Raw genomic sequence first — 18,508 nt, 5'->3', positions numbered from 1 at the left:
AATAACCACTTGTTTCAACCAGAAGAGCATCTCTGAATGCAAAACCCTGAGGCAGGTTGGCCACAGCAGCAGAAGACCACACGGGGTGCCGTGCTGTCAGCAAAGAACAGGAAACCAAGGGTACAATTTGCGCAGGCTCACAAAAACATAGCCTAGTCTCAATTTCTGCAACCACGTGTGGATGTGGAAGTTAGTATAAATAACACGGCAGCATGAATCCACTCCATCTTGTATGGTTCAGGCAGCTGGTGGGGATGTAACGTTGTGTGGGATAGTTTGTTAACACTTTGGCATCGTTTAAATGCCCGAACCCATCTGGGCATTGTTGCTGCCCAGCCTTTATCACCACAGTGTATCCATGTTGATAATTCACCGTGCTACAAAGCTCATGTCATGTCTAACTGATTTCTTGACAATGAGTTCACTGCACTCAGATAGCCTTCACAGTCAATCCATTAGAGCCCCGTGGTGCTGTGGTGGAACATGTGCAGTAACTGTGAGAGGAGTTATAAAATCTCTGAGAAATGTTTCCAACACTTCACTGGTGTGAAGAATTAATGGAGTTCTGAAGGCCAAAGCCGGTCCAGCAGTACTGGCAAAGCGTTCCTAATAAAGTGTCCAGTGAGCGCATTTCTGATGCAGATGTTTAAAGTAGCATAAAAGTTAAACAGCAAATCAGATGAACGGGTCACGTGATAGCCAGAACATCGACATCACCACAGTCTTAGTTATTCAATCAATATTTATTGCTTAACTCAGTATGTATAGTAGTTACAGTCCCTGCAAGGAAGTGACTGACGCTTTGCAGCAACAGTTAATCAGCCACTTTCTGCGCACACAGAGCAGAAAGACAAAAAACATCAGGAAGCAATTCATTAATCTCCTACAGCCCCACTGCTTACTGCACGACAGCAGTTAATGCTTGCAGGCTGTAAGAAGCTGAGCTCGATTTAAAACAATCCGTTTCCCTCTATTCCTCTCCTCAGAGTTGGAAGGTGCTTCTGTCTGAATGATTATTTTCTCGGCCTTTTCTTTCTATGATTTTCTCTTTTATTTGTTTTTAAACAGACAACAGTCAGTGACGGTGGATTAAAGCAGATCATGTAATTATGAATACAAAGACACCCACGCAGGATCCGCAGAAGAGAATTATTGTGACGAGCAAGAGTGTTTTAATATCTCAGGTAGTCGAATATTGTAAACAACCCAGTCAACAGATATGTTAAGTGCATAGGCTTATTGATTATAGAAACTGCTGATGATGCAGAAACACAGTGGTATGCTTGCCTGATCAGAGCCAATCCAACAGGTCACCACAGACACTCAGGCCCACTTGTCTGATAGCGGCTGCAGCCAAAGTCATGTCAAGCTGAGGAACAAGACTCGAGCAGCTGGGACATCATTCACAGAATAACTGTAAGGCAACCATTCAGCTCTCTGAGCAGAATAACAAACAGTAGTTAACATGATGTACAGAAACAAGCTGCTCACAGAGGACAAAAAATACAATCATTAGCTGGATTTAAAAAAAAACAAAACAAGCAGCAGCCACAAGACCTGGTTGCTGTCATAGGTGTTCACTTTTCTTTTGTTCATGTGCACATCTTTTAGAAACACGTAAAATGACAGAGCAGTTCATGCTATTGAAATGTAAGGAAGGATCCGTTTTATTAGCACAAGTATGGCCGCGTGTCTCGCTGCGGTCCCTGGATAAAGCTTCAGTTCCCTTTCGACACAACAACAACTCTGCTGAGAACAGTAGTGTACAACAGGAGACAGTTGCATATGATTCGAAAACACCCTGCTTCTTTTTTGAAATTGACAACCAAGGCAGAAATTTTTAGTCTTACACATGTCATGAACACACTGGATCTAGCTTTATTTGGGAATATCATCGAGTAATAAACAAATGATTTCATATTAGTGTCAACAAGTAGTCATGCTGCTCCCACGTACAGCAGTCTTGCAGTGAAACAATCGTCTCCCTTTGTGAATGAACTACAGTCTCTTGCACAAGAGTTGCTCCTGTCATTGCACTTTAATTTAAAAGGTACTAAAAACTGTGCAAATCATACAAACACCACTCGGCTCTTCGTCTTTGGTCCTGTTGAGTCACCGTAGGCAACTTACGGTTTACAGCAGGGAGAGTTTTGAATCCGCCCTCAGCTTTCAGTGAGGTAAAGAGTGATGGCGCGCGGCGGTCCCTTCTGTCCATAACACAGCCGTAAAAGCACTTAAAGATTTTGAAATGTTGCATAAAATCAAATAAAAAGGACTAATCTCCGAAATCAATCCAGGGCAGGATCATCCACACATGCACACGCTTGCTGTTGGTGGCTTCTTATTTGAAGCCTTAAAATATCACTTTTTTTTGTTGCCCATCCACAATGCAGCAGCCCCAGTATGCAGGTCAGCCATTAGAGGGGAGTAGGTTAGTCAAGATGTTTGCCAGTGCAATTTGAGGTGGAGGTGATGATGGTAGTTGAAGTGGTAGGGACTGAGGTCAAGGTGAGCGAGGGACAGTGGGGGGGTCACGCATGTGGCTCCCCCACAGAGGTAGAGCCGTTGGCTTTACTCTTACTCTTACTCCTGCGGTTGAGCATGCGGCTGAGCGTGGCTGTTCGGCTCGCTCGCTCCACTGCGGCCGGAGACTCCAGGTAAACCAGGTCATTGTGTGACTGGCTCATCCCCGGGTCTTTGCGCTGGTGACGACGTCGGAAGAAGAGCTTGGCGCTCTTCTGCAGGAAGCTGCCTGTGGCAAAGAAGAGGAAAGGAAGCAGCCATGAGACATGGATAGTGTCAAAGTGACACCACTCAAGGAGACGTCATTACTACAGATAAAAAACAGGCACGAGTAGTATTGGCCTAAGCAGTAATGGGAAAACTCATTTAAAATAAACAAATCAAAAGCGAAAGCAGCAGTGGTACAGAATCGGTGTTAGTTGGAAACTGTTACTGTGAAACACTTGCTGTGGATTGGATGAAAAATGTGGCTTAAATAGCAGCAGAGCTGTAATATTGTGTTTAATCACCAGCTAACACATACTAATCTGTACCAACAGAGAGCAGCCTCATAGTCCAGCCTGGCTACAAGCACCATTCCTCTGCTTCCACACTTAAGGAGCTCCTGTGTTATCCTCGGTATCAGTGGATTAGTTTAGTCAGTACAAAACAATAGAAACTCTAAATAGTATCAAAACAAATAAATGACAAAGAAAAAAGGAGGCATTCGTGTCCTCAATTTGTAGCACACTCCTAAAGAAGAACGCAGAACAGCATCAGATCTTCTCTAGATGCTTTTGGACCAAACACGAGGGGAACCGCCCACTGGAGGGAGCGACCCTCAGAGCCTTCGTTCTGTGTGCAATAGGACCTCTAAAAATGTGTGACACGTCGCACAACAAAAGCTACAAATGACTGAGGGCGTTGTAATCAGAGATGTGTTTGCCGGGTTTCAGTGGTAGCGTGTCAGGCGCTAAAACTGATAAGCTCAACGGTTACAACCAGCCTGAGGAGGAGGAGGGGCTCGCAGTGGCGCTCTTCACCTGCTATGATTCTGCAGCGTCACAGCCAAACGGTGGAGCTGTGTGTGTGCTGCTCTGACACACAGTCTGTCAGGTGTTGTATTTTCTTGTCAGCTTCTACATTTCCGCTCCACATTGCTCCATCGTGTGTGGATGCCTCAGGCAGCAGTTTCAGAGGAAATACGGACAAAGTTGCTCTTCAGCGAGTAAACATCTTCTTGCGTTTCCTCTAAACTTCAGTTTGTCCATTTTTTTTTTTCCTGAAGCAACAGTTAGCATGTTATAGCTATGTGTTACTTATACAGCTGACGTTTTTTACTCAAAGTTTCCTCTTGTGACAGCGAGTGAAGTGAAGGCGATATAAAAAGGTTTCTAAGAGCTTTTATGGTTTAAAGACACGAAATACTGGAGAACTCCTACATGGCTTAAAGAGTTATGATCAAGTTCCTGTGGTCCGAAAGCACCTGCCAAGTGACTAATATTTCTTATTGCAAGTGAATATACCGAAACATTCACGGCACTTCATCTGTGTTGTACAGCCACAAATAAAAGACAGTCGCTGCTCAGAAAAAATTAAAGGAACACTTTTTAACCAGAATTCGGCATCAAGTCAGTTTAACTTCTGGGATATTGATCTGGTCAGGAAATGAAGTTAACAGAGCACAAGACGGGCAACAATGAGACAGCCCCCATTTCTACCAGTGATGGGTCCAGATCTGGGAGGAGATCCCCGGGACACCATCCATCACCTCATTAGGAGCCCTGAAGTTGTCAGTCATGCCTACAAACACAAGGGGGCGCCATACAAATGACTGAGGACCATTTTGAGTCGTTCCAGTCTTCGATTTTTGGGCCGTCTTTGAATTGGTTGATCATTTTCAGTTTCATCAAACGATGCGGCACCCTTTCATCCCTAACACATTACCCAGTGTCACTAAAGATATCAGCATGATTTTTTCTCCAATCAGAGCTGATGTTTTTTCAAAGTATTCCTTTAATTTTGTGAGCTTTTTTTTTTGCAAAATGATTTTAGAGGAACTACAAAAGTGAATCTCACCTTGTAGAAAAACACTGTTATCTATTCTACTGCTAACAGAAACTACAGAGATTAGAATACCAAGAATACTACAAGTAACTCATGAAGTAACTTACTCATACAATGTGTGCTTAGCACTGCTTTCCTCTAAGGTGGCAGTGACGACAGTTCGAAAAGGAAAGGTTCAAAGAGTAGAGGGGAAGCAGAAAGGAGAACACAAAGAGAGAGTGCATAACGAAGGAGTGGCTAACAAACCCAAACAGCCAAAACAGATCAAGTTCTGCTTGTAAAGGCATTATTTTCCTTTTCAGGATTGTAAGGTTTAATAATACTCCTGTAAAGATTAAAAATGCATCGAGAGGTTTCTCACCTCTGCTCTTCTTGCAGCTCGCCTCAGACACACACATGGACAGTGAAGCATTGTCTTGTTCCTCGCCAGTTTGGCTCTCCCAGTCCTCCGGAGGCCGCCCTTCAACTCTGGGACCTTCCGTGGGCTCCGACATCTCCGGAGGGGTACTAGTCCCCGATGCGATCGCTGTGGTCACATCCTGAGTAGAGCTGCTCTCTGACATTGATGCGTCCATTGCTGCAGCGTAACCTGCCATCATAGCCAGCTCATCATCCTGAGACAGAGGCGTCTGGGAAATAAATCACATTCCCATTAAAGCCATATTTGTTGTGGAGCTAGTGTGGAAAGCCCAGGCACAATGAAGGGTGCTAACAACATGAGAAGGCCCTCGCTGCTGCAGACAAGGCACGGGCTTCCATTTAAAATCAACTTCTCTCCTCTGACATTATGAACCACAGGTTATGGAACAGATTAGCTTAAAAAGCACTCGAGGAATCTGAGTTCCAGAGTATCAAACATGCAAGATTGGCTCCAGCTGTGCTTTTGTGCTATTTAAGCTGAATTTAAGCTGCTATTTAAGTGGAAAAAGTACAAGTACAAGGAGCTCATAATTACTTTGGCGATGCCCGAGATGATGATGGTACTCTTCTTCACCGGGGACTTGAGCTTCTGTTTAGCAGACTGGTGGAGTTGTCTTATGGCGGCTTCGGCCACAGGGTCTGTCCCATTGAGCATCAACAGCTCCGTGTCGGAGGAGGACAGGGCCTTACTCACAGTGCCCCCTAACATAGACACCTGCTCGGAGACGCGACGCTCCCCCAGCTTGGGCTTGTTGACCACGGCCTTCTGGGCAGGATCTGAGGAAGCAAGAACGTCTCACTGTAGTTTCATTCATGTAAAGGACTTTCAGAACATTCGTTTTTGTCAAATTATGAAAATGACCGAGTTGAGTTGCCAACTAACCAGCATCTAAAAAGCTGACTGGGGAACTGTGCTACTCTAACTTCCCTCTATTAAAAAAAACAAACAAAAACTCCTGAAGCAACTCTAACAGGATCATTTATTATACAATACAGCTGTGTAAGGAATGTGCAGCGGCCTCACAGTTTCCAGGGCTTTACCTATATTGAGTGGGAGTGGTCGACCCGGCTTGCTCTTGACCGCTGTGATCGTGGTAACCACTGTGCCACAGGGCATGACCGTGCGGTCCATCTCCACCCTCTTATTAGAGGCTGGGGTAGGAGGTTGCCAAGACCTCACCTCACTCGGCTCCAGGTAGGTAAACTGAAACACACGATTCAAGTTACTACCCAAACTACGTGTAAATGAAAACAAGAGACACGTGGAAGGAATTCATCGAAATCTGGTGATATTAAAGGAAAACATGCGATAGAAAATTAGCTTTTTGGGTCTTACGTCAGTAGTCAGTGATCCGGTCACTACATCTTTGGTCACGAGTTCAAATGTACGCTGTCCTTTGGGGTGCTTCTTCACAAGATCAAAAGGCACCAACACCTGACCAAGTAAGGACTCTGAGACAGAAAACAGCTGATTTAGCCTGCTACACAGAAACACGCGCTACGAGAGGCACAACGTGTGAACTACGTTAGTGGTGTGCGATACTGCATATGTTGGTATCGATCCGATACCAAGTCAATACGGGCCAGTATCGCTGATACATCTCAATTCATTCTCATGACCTTCAGTGTTTTTTGTGACGTTTCCTTTTTAATATTAAACAGTTAAAACTCAGGACATAATTACGACAAAGTTTATAATTAAATAGAAAATGCTTTATTATTGATTTTTTTAAAGAAAAATCTGAACTAAAAAGTGCTCGCAAACCGGTAAACAAAGTAAAACAAACAAGTACTGTTGAGAAACTATAATACAAAAATTACAATTAAAATCCTCAACAACCGGTAAAAACATACATATTTGTAAACAACTTAACAACCCCCGAAGTCACGTCACGTGACAGCGCAACATCGAAACACAAGAGGGGGGAGGGCGAGCAAAGCGGGCCTGCTCTGCGCTGACACGGCAGCGGCGAGTGCGGCGACCTGGCAGTTTCCTCTTTGTAAAGAATCGATCTCACCAGGCTGGTATCGATCCGATACTGATGCCGACTTGGTATCGATACAGTCGATACTTGGATCACTAAAATACATGACTCTTCATTACAGTAAATGCAACACAAGCATCGACAGGTAAGTGGCCATGGCAGAGTTTTTCTTACTCTCTGGAGGATGTCCATCGTTCATCAACTGAATATTGAGCTCCTTCGATCGTCCATTCAGTTCACTGGTGAGAGAAGAATATTTTACATGTATGTGAACGGTGTTGTTCATCAGAACCACCTGCGGTGGAGTCAGCGTTCACACTTACAAAATAAACGGCTGGTCCCAGGCAGGACTCGTCGTGTTCTTCGAAACAGAAGTGTTGAACCTCTGAGGAGGATCATCTAACTGCAGCACACACAGAGGATTCATGCTGCCTGCGAACACAAAGTGTCATCCAAGAGCTGACTTTAAAGCTTTCTTTCTTTCTTTTTGTGGTCAGCCACTTCCACTCCCTCACTCTAATGGATAAACACGGGATCACTTCACAGAGTATATATGATGAATTATGCAGAGATTAGAGGAGGCTAAATGAGCACACATTTTCTTAAGCACTTATATGAATTTTAGTGGCCACAAGCTGTGAATCAGAAGCCTCACAGATAAGATTCAGTGCTTTACAATACAAATTATTGAACAACACTTAAAACAATACAAATAAATAAAACGACATAAAAGCCTGCACGACCGTAAACACCCAGCAGACAGTGACTGATTTTCAATAAAAGGAAGGAAGATGTATATAGTGAAGTGTCAAGTGCTGTGTCATGTCTCTGCTGTGCAATATGGAGTCAGACCGAAGGCTTTAGGGGACGTCTGCAGCCCCGACAACTGCTGACTCACACTCAGAGAATGACTCATCACAGGAACTACCCAAACAAAGTTGTTGTGGGTGGTCTAAGACTTCATTACTGGACAATCGTGTTAACAGCCTATCATCAGCACAATCTATCAAATGCTCTCTGGCCTCATACATGACCACACCCTGGCACTTTGTTTATGTGCAGGTCTGTACCACCATGCTGGGCGTTGTCTTACTGTTGTGGGTGTATTATTAATATACTGCCATCATTGTTTAGCTTTGACCAGTGGATTACCTAAAATGGAGGGGTGGGAGTGGGGGGGCCTTGTCATGCAGCGTTGGCAAAGTAAATATCAGCCATGCTGGAAGCACAGTCCCACTGCTGCTGATTCATTACCAAAGTCAGCTACCCTCTAAACAACCTTCTCATTACATCGTCGTGGTAATGCAAATAAAGAGCGGGCAGTTAAACACTGCAAACAGTGCGTGCAGTCTGATGAAAGGAGCTAATTCAACTTTACAATAGATGTCTTTAAAAAAAGTCCTTTTGGTAAAAATACAAAGTCAACACGGCGGGTGTAGGATTCTTTGTTTGTGACATATATTGAAGCTCATGTTTCTCCGCAGCTTAGTGTGCAGGACCCGAGGTAAATATTATCTGTTAATAGAGCGCTTCTGAATGAGTTTACATAGCTGGTGCACAGATAACCAGCGCAGTTATTATTTTTCTTATTACTACTTTACTGACACTCCTGCTGATGACGCTAATGCTTTTAACATAACAGAACCTCTTTAGTTTTAGACACGCTGTACTTGGACCTAAACGTAGCCGTTAGCATAGGAAACACCATCAGCTTGAAAAATTCAGAATTAACATTAATTTATAAGCAGACGCACGACCGACCTGCAGCATCTTCCTCCTGGTTGAGTGTGACTCGGATGTTTTTCACCAGCAGCTTCCACTCATGGGCGCGTGGGGGCTTTGGGGGCGATACCACTTTATTCTGGCTTTCCTATTGGAGAGAGCATGCAGTGAGTACATACATAAACCTACAGCACAGATTTAGTGAGCGCAGCATTACGAGCAGTACTGGAAGCACGTAAACGAGCAGAGGCCTAAGTATGCTCGTGTCTTTAAACGAGAAGCGTCTTCATGTTTGAACAAGGACTCTCTGCAACACGACCCCGTTTCCACTTTCACATGTTGATCATTTGCAGTGGCCTTTCTATGATCAGGGAGAATTTGCATCAGAAGCACCGCTGATGAATTTGCATTACAAACAGGCATCATCTACAGACAAAAGTGATTTGTTTTGGTCATTTAAATAGCAGCGTATCTGATGAGCTTAATGCTTAAATAGCTTCAAAGCACTAGACTTATTTTAACCAGCATGCAAATCTATATGGTTGTTTTATATTACGGCTAAAACTGCCGGCTAATTGATCTTGAACATTTTAAATGTTACGCCATAGAGCGACTATTTAATTTCGTAAACCACAAAATTCAAATCATCTGGAAACTTTGGGGTCCGATGACCAGATATATAAATGTCAATAATATCGACTTTTTTGATCAGAGGAAAGGAAATTCCTCTGATCAAAATAAGAGTTAATCCCACTGCCTCTCATGTAACTCACAACTATATTTGGACCAAAAAAGAAAACTTGTCATCCTGTATCAAGTAAGATCTAATCAGAAACACGTGAAACAGCATCATGTGATGGTGGGTTGTGAATAATAACCTTCAGTGAATCAATGCTGCTTTAGATGAGCATTATTTAAGGTTGCAACAAGAAGCAGTAAGAGCGCAAACCACAGCCAAGGAACTGGCCCTCTGGGCAGCATTGCTTTTAAAGGAATCATAATGTATTTTGTATATCTTCATACTTCTTTGTTATTTATTTTTTAAACTTTTATAGAGCTTTTAGTGCAGTAAAAGTCAGATAATGGCAACATGCATGACACTTATTGATCATACAAACATTATGTATGAGTAGGTTATGAATAATAACTACTGATTTGCAAATAACTGGACATAAATATAAAACATTATACTACAGCATATTTCAACCTAACCAGGCAGCTCGTTCTCTTGACACTTCTTTCTTTAACACACCTTGGTTCAGCTTGAAAGAAAGGCAGGTGTGGAATGTAAACATGAGATCAGAGGTGAAACGTGACACTGTGATGCAAACTATAATGTGACATTTCAAATCTCCATATACTGGTATCATTTTCTAAACCTACCGATACAAACACAAGCAGTAGTTTCTAAAGATAAAAGACATTTTACGACAGTTTGAAAAGGTCACAGGTCATATTTAGAAAGCTCATACATGCCTATATGTTCTGAATATAACAACTGCTTTAAGAAACATAGTTTTAAGTAGCATAATTGTCACTTTGACCCTAAAGGAGAGGTCAGAGTTCAAACACCACACTTGTAGGAATCATAGTTTCTAAGATGAATTCTCCACTAATAAATCATAAAATTGTTTTGTGTGAGTCTGGAGTGTTCGCACGACCCGCTCTACACCCCGGCTGTCACGTTTACAGACAAAATGACACAAACACCCCTCTCTGATGGAAGTAATTATGAGTCTGGCAGCCTTACATCAGACGTGACTCGTTCGCTCACCTTGACCTCTGAGGCCTGAGCAGGCCTGCAGCTCAGCAGCACAGAGGGATGCGACACACACAAGAGCTGCTTCAGCTGCTCCTTTATGGCTGCATTGTCCTGACAGAAAGAGATTATACCCCATATTAATCGAGTAAAACTAGAAATGTAAAGTTCTATTTGGTGATAAAACAAATGTCAATTCTTTTAATTCCATTTTTATTGGTTTCTAAATGGTTCGACTACTGTTTGATAATGAAACTAATGAATCTTCCTCTCCACGTCCTCGTTTGCGTGACTAAACACGTTGATGTAACAAAAGAACATGAAGAAATAAACAAAGTGATTTCTATGAAGGCTGTCTGTCACACAATTTCTTTATATTTTGGTACAGCGAAACATTTCTTCCCATGTTAGTGTGTGGCGCATCCTTTGGTTAGGTTTATACATCTGCGATTCTGCTGCTTTAAGATTACCTGAGTGAAAGCGGGCATCACCTGAAGCTCCTCCACCTCTAGATGAGACACTTCCCAGCTTACCTTGACCTTATCTTCAGATTCCTGCATGTGTAGATGAAGCTGGGGAAGAGAAAATAAAGAGCTGCCCTATGACTCATCCAGTACTCATCAAATTCACAGAAAGATGAACTAAAACTGATTCTCTGGAGATGAAGCGATACACCAAACAAGGAGCAGCTCAGTATGTGAGGTGGGCGTGGAGGAACGAAATCAGCGCAGTGTTTCCCGCACAATTCTATTTGTGTTGCAGCCGGTGGTGAGTGGGTGGTGTGCATACCTACGCTTTGTGAAAGGGGTCATATTATGCAAAATCCACTTTTGCATTTTTTTAAACATAATTTGCAGTTCTCCAGACTAAAGAGGCATCAAGGATGCTCCGTTTGCAGTTTTCCCTTTCTCCTTGGATCGCAGCGTCTCCCTCTATGAGCCAATCAGATTTGCAGCGGGTTATGATAAGCAACCTCAATGCTCCTCTCCAACCCTCGGTAATAATTCAAATATATCTGAATGGAACCAAGTCCCCAATAAAGCTTATATTTTTCTGTTTGTCTTATCACAAATAGTACAACTCGAACAACAATGAAGCTGTGAGACAAACTCGCCCTATTAGGATGAAAGTATCACTTTTAAGCCATTTCAAAGCGGTCTGTACATACTTATGTTCCACGATGCCATGCAACTGCATGACCATACTCGGAAGTTAAAAAGAACAGCTGTTCTGGGATTTTTAATGTGCAAAACAGGTGCTCACAGGAAAAAAAGCCACAGCATGTGATCAAATAGTCTTTCCTGTTCCTAACACGGTGAAATGAGATGAACTACGTACATAATAAGAGACAGTCAAATGTTCACAATTCTGAGAAAAAGAAAAAGTCCCTCAGTGCTTCCTTTCTTATCTGTTAGTGGAAAAAAGGGAAGGAGAAAATGCTGTTCCCAAAGCGCCATCATTCGATTCACAAAAACAAACAACACGACTGACAAGGAACACATCTCGTACCTTTTATCTTTTGAAATGTTATTGATGCGTTAAACACTAATCACCACTCGCCAATCTGCTAATCTATATTTCTTTATTTCAATTTCAGCCTCAGATCAAAGTGGTGCTTTTCACCCATTTGTCCTTGTTCATACAGGCTACATAACAAAGTTAAGCAGCCTGTTATAAATGCACAACTCTTTGTGAATTCTCCTTTATACGTTTTACTTCAAAACATGTTCCAAGAAAAGCTTTTTAAGGAAGACGTGTTTTATCTGCTGGGTGATCAACTGAATGCGCTGTTCTTACTGGCTCCATCACTCATCAGACCTCTTCTGGAAAGGGGTGTGGCCTGCAGCAGTACTCTTGAATATAAACAACCTGCTACCTTATACCAGCGGCACAAAGTACAAAGTACAGAACACTTCAATTTTTAAGTGCATTGTGACAAATGAATAACTGAAACACATATTTAGGTGTCTCACTGCAGTCTGCAGCTGGCTCTCTTATGACCGGCAGACTTTACAGGGTGAGATTACCATGAAAAGCATAAAAATATTTTTGGTTTATTATGAAACTGTAGCAGGCAGAGATGATAATGGGAAACACTGCTTGTAGGATTTTAGTCCCTTACCTGAACGTAAATAACATACAATCAGTGTGTTACGCTGACACCACTAATGACAACATTAGACCAAGTTTTTGTTCATTTATTGACTAACAAAAGAGAAATGCTACTTGCTTAAGAAAACTAGGGACTCTTTTCCACATCTTGAATACATCATTCTGTTAACCTTTTCCAAACTGAAGTCTTTGGATGCGATTACATTTCTAATGGGATTCATATGGCCAGTGTGATGTGAAATCAGGAGTAAGGAATGATTTCCCAGAGCACGCTGTAATTAGAATGTGATGCTTTTTGCTGGTTGTATAACACTAACTACACAAATGCAAATCTGAAGTGAAGGAATAATCTCTGCTTTTGAAATGAAGCCATGATAGCTCCATATAGGCAAAGGTACAAAGGTGTGACATCACACTCCATCTACTACAGATCATCACTGGTGAGTTTTTCATTATGAGGCGTGTCATACTGCCGTGTCCCTCATCAGGTCACGTGATACAGTAGTGCATTTAAAGACAAAGTACACTCAGCAGCACACCTTAATGTAGTGACCGTGTTATTATGTCCATTAAATGCCTCTGTCCCACATGCCCATGCACTCCTATCATGAGCCACGAGTATTCTAGCTTGGATCTGAGTCAAAAGCTAAAAAACGCTCCAGTGGACGGATGGGAACATTTGAATAAGCTCTCTGATTTTTCCAGACTAAGCTGAAACAGTGGGAGTGAAAAAGACAGACAAAAGGCTTCCTTTATGTCCCTGAAACAACGACTAACCCACGACCAAAACAAAACCTCCTCAACACCTGACTTTAGCTTCCAAACCTCTCACACTCAGGTTGTATTTATAGCACAATTACCTCAATGGAAGAGCACGTTAATTAGTTTAGAAATAGCCTTAATACAGTTGCATTAGCTTACATAGACACAAGCAGTTTTTGCATTTCTGAACATGTAAATATGAACCTATAAGCAGGAGAAAGCCTCCGGACACGCCCCATTACACATGCCAACATATCAACTTTGGCTCCAATTTATTTCAAAATGCTAGAGGAGCGTTAGGAAAGGCTGAAGGTGAGCTGCAGGGCTCCATTTAAGAGATCAACGCAGACAGTTTTGATAATGACAAATCAAGCAAATCACTGCAATTTCCAGGTACAAACAAGGGAGTCTTATTTGGATCATAACTTCATCAGTTCTATATGGAAACAGGCCTCAAAGGGATGTTAATGAGCTGTTTGGGACATCTGCCAAGGAAGGAAAGATACCCCAACCATTTAATCTAATACTGCTGCCTGCAGTGAGCCAATGCTGGGCAGCACATCATGTTCAGTAAAAGCTCCCATTAAACTAAATCACTACGACTTCCAACGGATTTAACTCTACAGTCTAACTGTTACAGACATATTTTACAAAAGGAAATCAACAGTGTTATTTTCCTTGCAGTCTAAGACTTCACAAATTTAAGAGTATTTACCTGCAGCTCCAATGGAGCTATACACACAGTATATTTACAAGGATCTGCTGTAGCCATGGCTGTCGATGCAGTGCTCAGAGAGAACTGAAGCTTCTCCCCAACCACACAGCAGGAAGCGGCCTGTTGGGAGGACAAGGTGAGGCATTAGTTTAATGTAAAACTCCAGAGAATCCTGGAGTTAAGGCAGTGACAGCATTTGCATGCTACTCATGTGGTTATACCATTTGAATGCAATTCAAATAGAAAGTAAGCCCAGAATTTTCACTGAACTAAAAGGTGCTGTATGTGAATGCATGTGTGATGCTTCATTGATAATGCATTCATGTGGTTTACTTTAAACCAGAATTATTGCCTTGCAGTTTGCATCAACCAAGCTGAAGTTTACATATCTGTCCAAATCTGTGTGATTCTCCACATCAATATCTCACCAAGTATGACCTCGCCTTCTGCTCCTGAGCTATGAGGTTCAAATAGGACCCCAAAGTGCTTCTGCAAAACATCATAAAATATCTTTTTACATCCATCCATCTTCCTAAGAGCTCATTCAATCCATGTTTGAGATTTGGCCATAGCATATTCCATCTGACTTTGGGTGACAAGCAGGGTACACCCTGGACACGTCAGCATATCCAATCCGATCAAATACATGCAAATGCTACACAGAAAAGCTTCTGTGTGCTTTGTGACAATACCTTTAACTATCAAAATCAAATTAGTCAATTGTTAAGTCGACATTAGAGGATAAAGGTAAGACGAGACAAACCAAAAGTATAATCTCAGCAGCAGTTGCCAGTGATGGGCAGAAGTCCCAGTTAAACCAGAGCAATGTGCTAACATACTGACTTTGCATAAAACTGACCCAAAACTGGCATTTGCTTCAGGACAACTTCACTTTGAACTCTGAAAGGAAGGAAAAGAAGAACAACTCTGATAGATCCCAAAGGCATCAAGCAGTATAATTATCTGTGATCTCTAGTCGAATGAATGACATGCAACCTGAACTGAGTATCAGAGGTAGTTTAAGCTTTAGAAACATATTTACTCAGCAAATTAACTCTGATTTCAGCAAAGACTGCATGTCTTTGACATAAGTACAGTATTAGAGGAAAGCTAAACATAACCATAGGTGCTGGTGTATTTCTGGCTGCCTGCTCCTCCTTAGTGCTGAGCGTGACAGCTTTATAAGCTTCTTACACACACACACACAACACACACACAGTGTGTGGTAAAAATAAACCTCTGCTCATTAAACTCCCTAGACTCCATAGAGTACCTGGTATTTTGGTCTATATCTCAACGATCACAAAGAAAGGAGTGAGTTTGCATTTAATCTCTGCAAAGCCACAAAAGTAGTGAGCAGTGTGTCCCTGTCTGACCTCCCAAGTTACAGTTTCTAGTTATACTTTCTAACACAGGTTGGCAAAAATGGGCAAACACTCTGTATGACTAATAAGTGCATCATGGTTTATTCAAGTATAGTTTACGGTAATTAACAATAGGGCTGAACGATATATCGCATTTGCGATAATATCGCGACATGATCAAGTGCAATTTTCTAACCGCAAAGGCTGCGATTATACTCTGGACATGTCCAAATTCATGGGCTGCATCCTCCTGAGGCCGCATTTGTAGACCGATTACGTCACAGCGACGCGCCGAAGGCTGTCCAAATTACTACCATATCCCAGAATTCATAGCGCGGCCCAGCCAAACTCCAGTTTCCAGCAATGGCGGCCGCTACTAAGTTTTAAAATTACTCATACTAATCTTTCTGGGTCACAAAATAAACTTTTAACATATTTTCAGGCGAGAAAGTAGTTGTGTAAACATCAAATATCTGCTCGGTTTATCAAGATATCCCATATTTGCAAAAGTGCTTCGACGTTTTCAGAGGCGTCTGCTACCCACCAGCTCGACAGCTAGCCGGGAGCTCGAGGGTTACTGATGCGGCCGAGAACGGCACAACTCCCGGCACATCATTTTCAGATCACCGCGGAGTTTCGCTGCTCGGGTTAAACGTAATATATAAGTCACTTAGACAACCTAAAAATGTTATTGTTGGGCTTTTTTCAGTGTTTTGTTTGTTCGTGAGTAAATCGGTTTGGCTGAGATTAAAGTTATTAGATTAGATAAAATAAAACTTTATTAATCCCCCGGGTGGGTTCCTCCTTGGTTTTCACACAGCTGACTAAACGTCAAACAGAAAACTTATTAAACAGAAGTATGAGACAGTCGAGAATTTACACCAGTGTCTGGTTATATTTTAGATAGCAAGAAGCAGACGGCCGAGTTTATTAAACTCCACCGAGACAGCGGTGACGCTAATCAGAACTAGACCGTCCAATTTCACGCCTTTAAGTTTTAAAGGCGTGTTTGTGTGTGTGTTTATACAATTGCTATTATGTTTGCACTTTATGTGTAATGTTACTGACTGCAGAGATCAGTAAGATGTGTGTATTTTTTATTTATTAGTTTTATTTATTTAATATTATTTTTTTAATTGAATGACTGTCTAGTAGTTCACAGATGTCGAAAAACTGAGTGTGGTAAAGCCACTGATTTTTTTTATGTATATTTCTGCAATCTGCACATTGTACTGACTTTCATTTTAATGTTTACACCAGGGTTCCTTGTCAGCACTTTATGCTCAGATGTTTGTAAGCTAAAAATAAACTATTGTGTATGTTCAAATATACTGTTGTGATTGAAGAAGTTAAATAAAAATGTCAGTCATCAATTCATGCATCACCTCATGTCATCATAACAGAGGTCTGTCTTCCAGGAAAGAACAGTTTAAAATTAATGTAATATAGTATTGGCCATACTATATGATGTATTGCTTGTCTTTGTTTAATAATACAGAAGACAAAGACCTTAAAAAATAATCGCATATCGCATCGCAATCGCAATATTGGGGCAAAAAATCGCAATTAGATTATTTTCCATAATCGTTCAGCCCTAATTAACAACCATATTTGCTGCTGATAAAATATTAAGTAGATTAGTTTGTCAACATTTAAATTTACTGAGAAAAGCCTGTAGTAACGTTGGAAAGTCGACAAGTCAGTGCTTGTCTGCCAAAAACAGTGCAAAGGTGTTTTCCAATGTGAGAATATGGAGTGAGTACCTTGTTGCCGGCAGACTTCTGAAAGCTGGAGACCCTGCTAAGCGTGAGATCTGAAGCCTCGAGACCATCCTCTTCAAATGCCAGCAGAACAGCACCCTGACACGAGACAGGGCAGAAACTTTAAAACAACAAACACCTACTCAAAGTCTTGCAGACTCGGCGAAATGTTGCCAAGGAATCAAAATTATGTGGGCTTGCACGACATTGGCAGCGTCAATCCATAAGCAGGAAGGTGGAGAGTTTACACTACAGTGTCTCTAATATCAAACTGAGGGTTATGATTAAAAAAAAGGGGGAATTTCTTTACAGCACACAAGAGGAGATTTTATAACCTTGTCGCATTATATGCTACACTTTTATTGAAGTCACCTGCTCCACAGTACAGCATTGGCTTGGTGGTCATGAGACTCACCTTTCGCTTCCTTGCTTCGTCATTCAAAGCTATGCACCAAGCTCTTCTCCACTGACTCTTCCAGCTTTTCAGTGACAGCGCCCATCCCAGCAGAGCGGCGGCTTCCTCCTCCTCTGTCGCAGCATTGTCCCCTTCTGCTGCTCCCTGCTTATTTCCTATAAGTCTATGTTGGAAATACTGTACGAAATACAGTATAAGAGTAACCAGGGAGGCGATAAACAACGTGACCATACATAGCCACTGCGGATCCTCCAACCCAAAATATGAACTGGAACTTTCTGGGTCGGACATTCTTCGGGAAAATGATCGATAATCTGAGTTTAACACACCGGTTCCTCTGGGAATTTTCCTGCCAACCTCATGTTATGTATTTAATTAAGGAACGGTGGAATCAATAAATTCAATCGCCCAAAAATGATAAGAAGACAAATATCCACCTCCAATACAAATTCTGCTTATCGTTATCCATGCTTCAGTGCTGCCATACAGGGCTTCCAAACTACGCAAGCTGGTTGTGGAAAGCTAAACCATTGTCAAAAAACTAAAGGTAGCCTGCGTACAAATAAACCTGCAGAATAGCCCACTCCTCCTCTCATTGAATACGATTGTTAGCTTAGTAAGCTAATTTTCGCTACGGCTCGTTAACTAGCTATTCTTCGTTAGCTACTAAGCCGTAAAAGTTTCCCAAAACGGACTTATGCCCGAGCTTCGTGCTCATACTCCAACAGACGATATCCAGATAAAGAGTAACATTCCCGGGAAAACATCCTGCAGGAGAAGAGTGCAGCCTGACCCGGTGGACTACTTTCAGTGTGACTGTACAAAGTTATCGCTTCCAGACGGATATGTGGCACAAACTGTAACTCCCAGAATGCACAGCGACATTTGTGAGACGTTTGTTGTTGTCGAGACCTCGAGGGAACTA

The 18,508-nt window shown here is 42.0% G+C and overlaps 1 protein-coding gene across 2 annotated transcripts; it reads right to left on the bottom strand.

Moving 5' to 3' along the window:
• Window positions 1–742: 742 nt before the first annotated feature.
• LOC102290707 (C2 domain-containing protein 2) lies at window positions 743–18,442 on the bottom strand. 2 transcript variants are annotated; one of them, XM_042218836.1, is made up of 14 exons: window positions 17,584–18,442; window positions 17,172–17,267; window positions 14,045–14,164; window positions 10,926–11,027; window positions 10,471–10,569; window positions 8,736–8,844; window positions 7,298–7,406; window positions 7,149–7,213; window positions 6,326–6,441; window positions 6,031–6,193; window positions 5,525–5,766; window positions 4,931–5,198; window positions 4,677–4,707; window positions 2,539–2,752 (listed from the first exon to the last, which is right to left on the bottom strand). In XM_042218836.1, exons 1-14 carry the CDS (start codon window positions 17,872–17,874, stop codon window positions 2,668–2,670), a joined length of 1,896 nt encoding a protein of 631 aa, XP_042074770.1. In that variant the 5' UTR covers window positions 17,875–18,442; the 3' UTR covers window positions 2,539–2,667. The 2 variants fall into 2 exon arrangements, with proteins under 2 accessions (XP_005926853.1, XP_042074770.1); XM_005926791.3 differs by lacking the exon at window positions 4,677–4,707 and having other exon boundaries at window positions 743–2,752; window positions 17,584–18,440.
• Between the last annotated feature and the right edge of the window lie 66 nt (window positions 18,443–18,508).

The sequence above is a fragment of the Haplochromis burtoni genome, unplaced genomic scaffold, assembly GCF_018398535.1.
Source record: "Haplochromis burtoni strain Fernald_Lab_line unplaced genomic scaffold, NCSU_Asbu1 Contig_24, whole genome shotgun sequence".
In the NCBI taxonomy this organism is placed as follows: domain Eukaryota; kingdom Metazoa; phylum Chordata; class Actinopteri; order Cichliformes; family Cichlidae; genus Haplochromis; species Haplochromis burtoni.
Note: the sequence above shows the minus strand (reverse complement) of the source record. Positions and strands in the feature narration are given on the sequence as shown.

Bases quoted from the DNA above. Each gene is read 5' to 3' on its own strand.
- LOC102290707 (XM_005926791.3), bottom strand. From the start codon at position 17,874: ATGTCCGACCCAGAAAGTTCCAGTTCATATTTTGGGTTGGAGGATCCG. The intron at 6,442-7,148 runs GTAAGAAAAACT...TTTCTGTCTCAG, and splicing joins CGATGGACATCCTCCAGAGA to AGTCCTTACTTGGTCAGGTG. The intron at 5,767-6,030 runs GTAAAGCCCTGG...TTGCTTCCTCAG, and splicing joins ACCACTCCCACTCAATATAG to ATCCTGCCCAGAAGGCCGTG.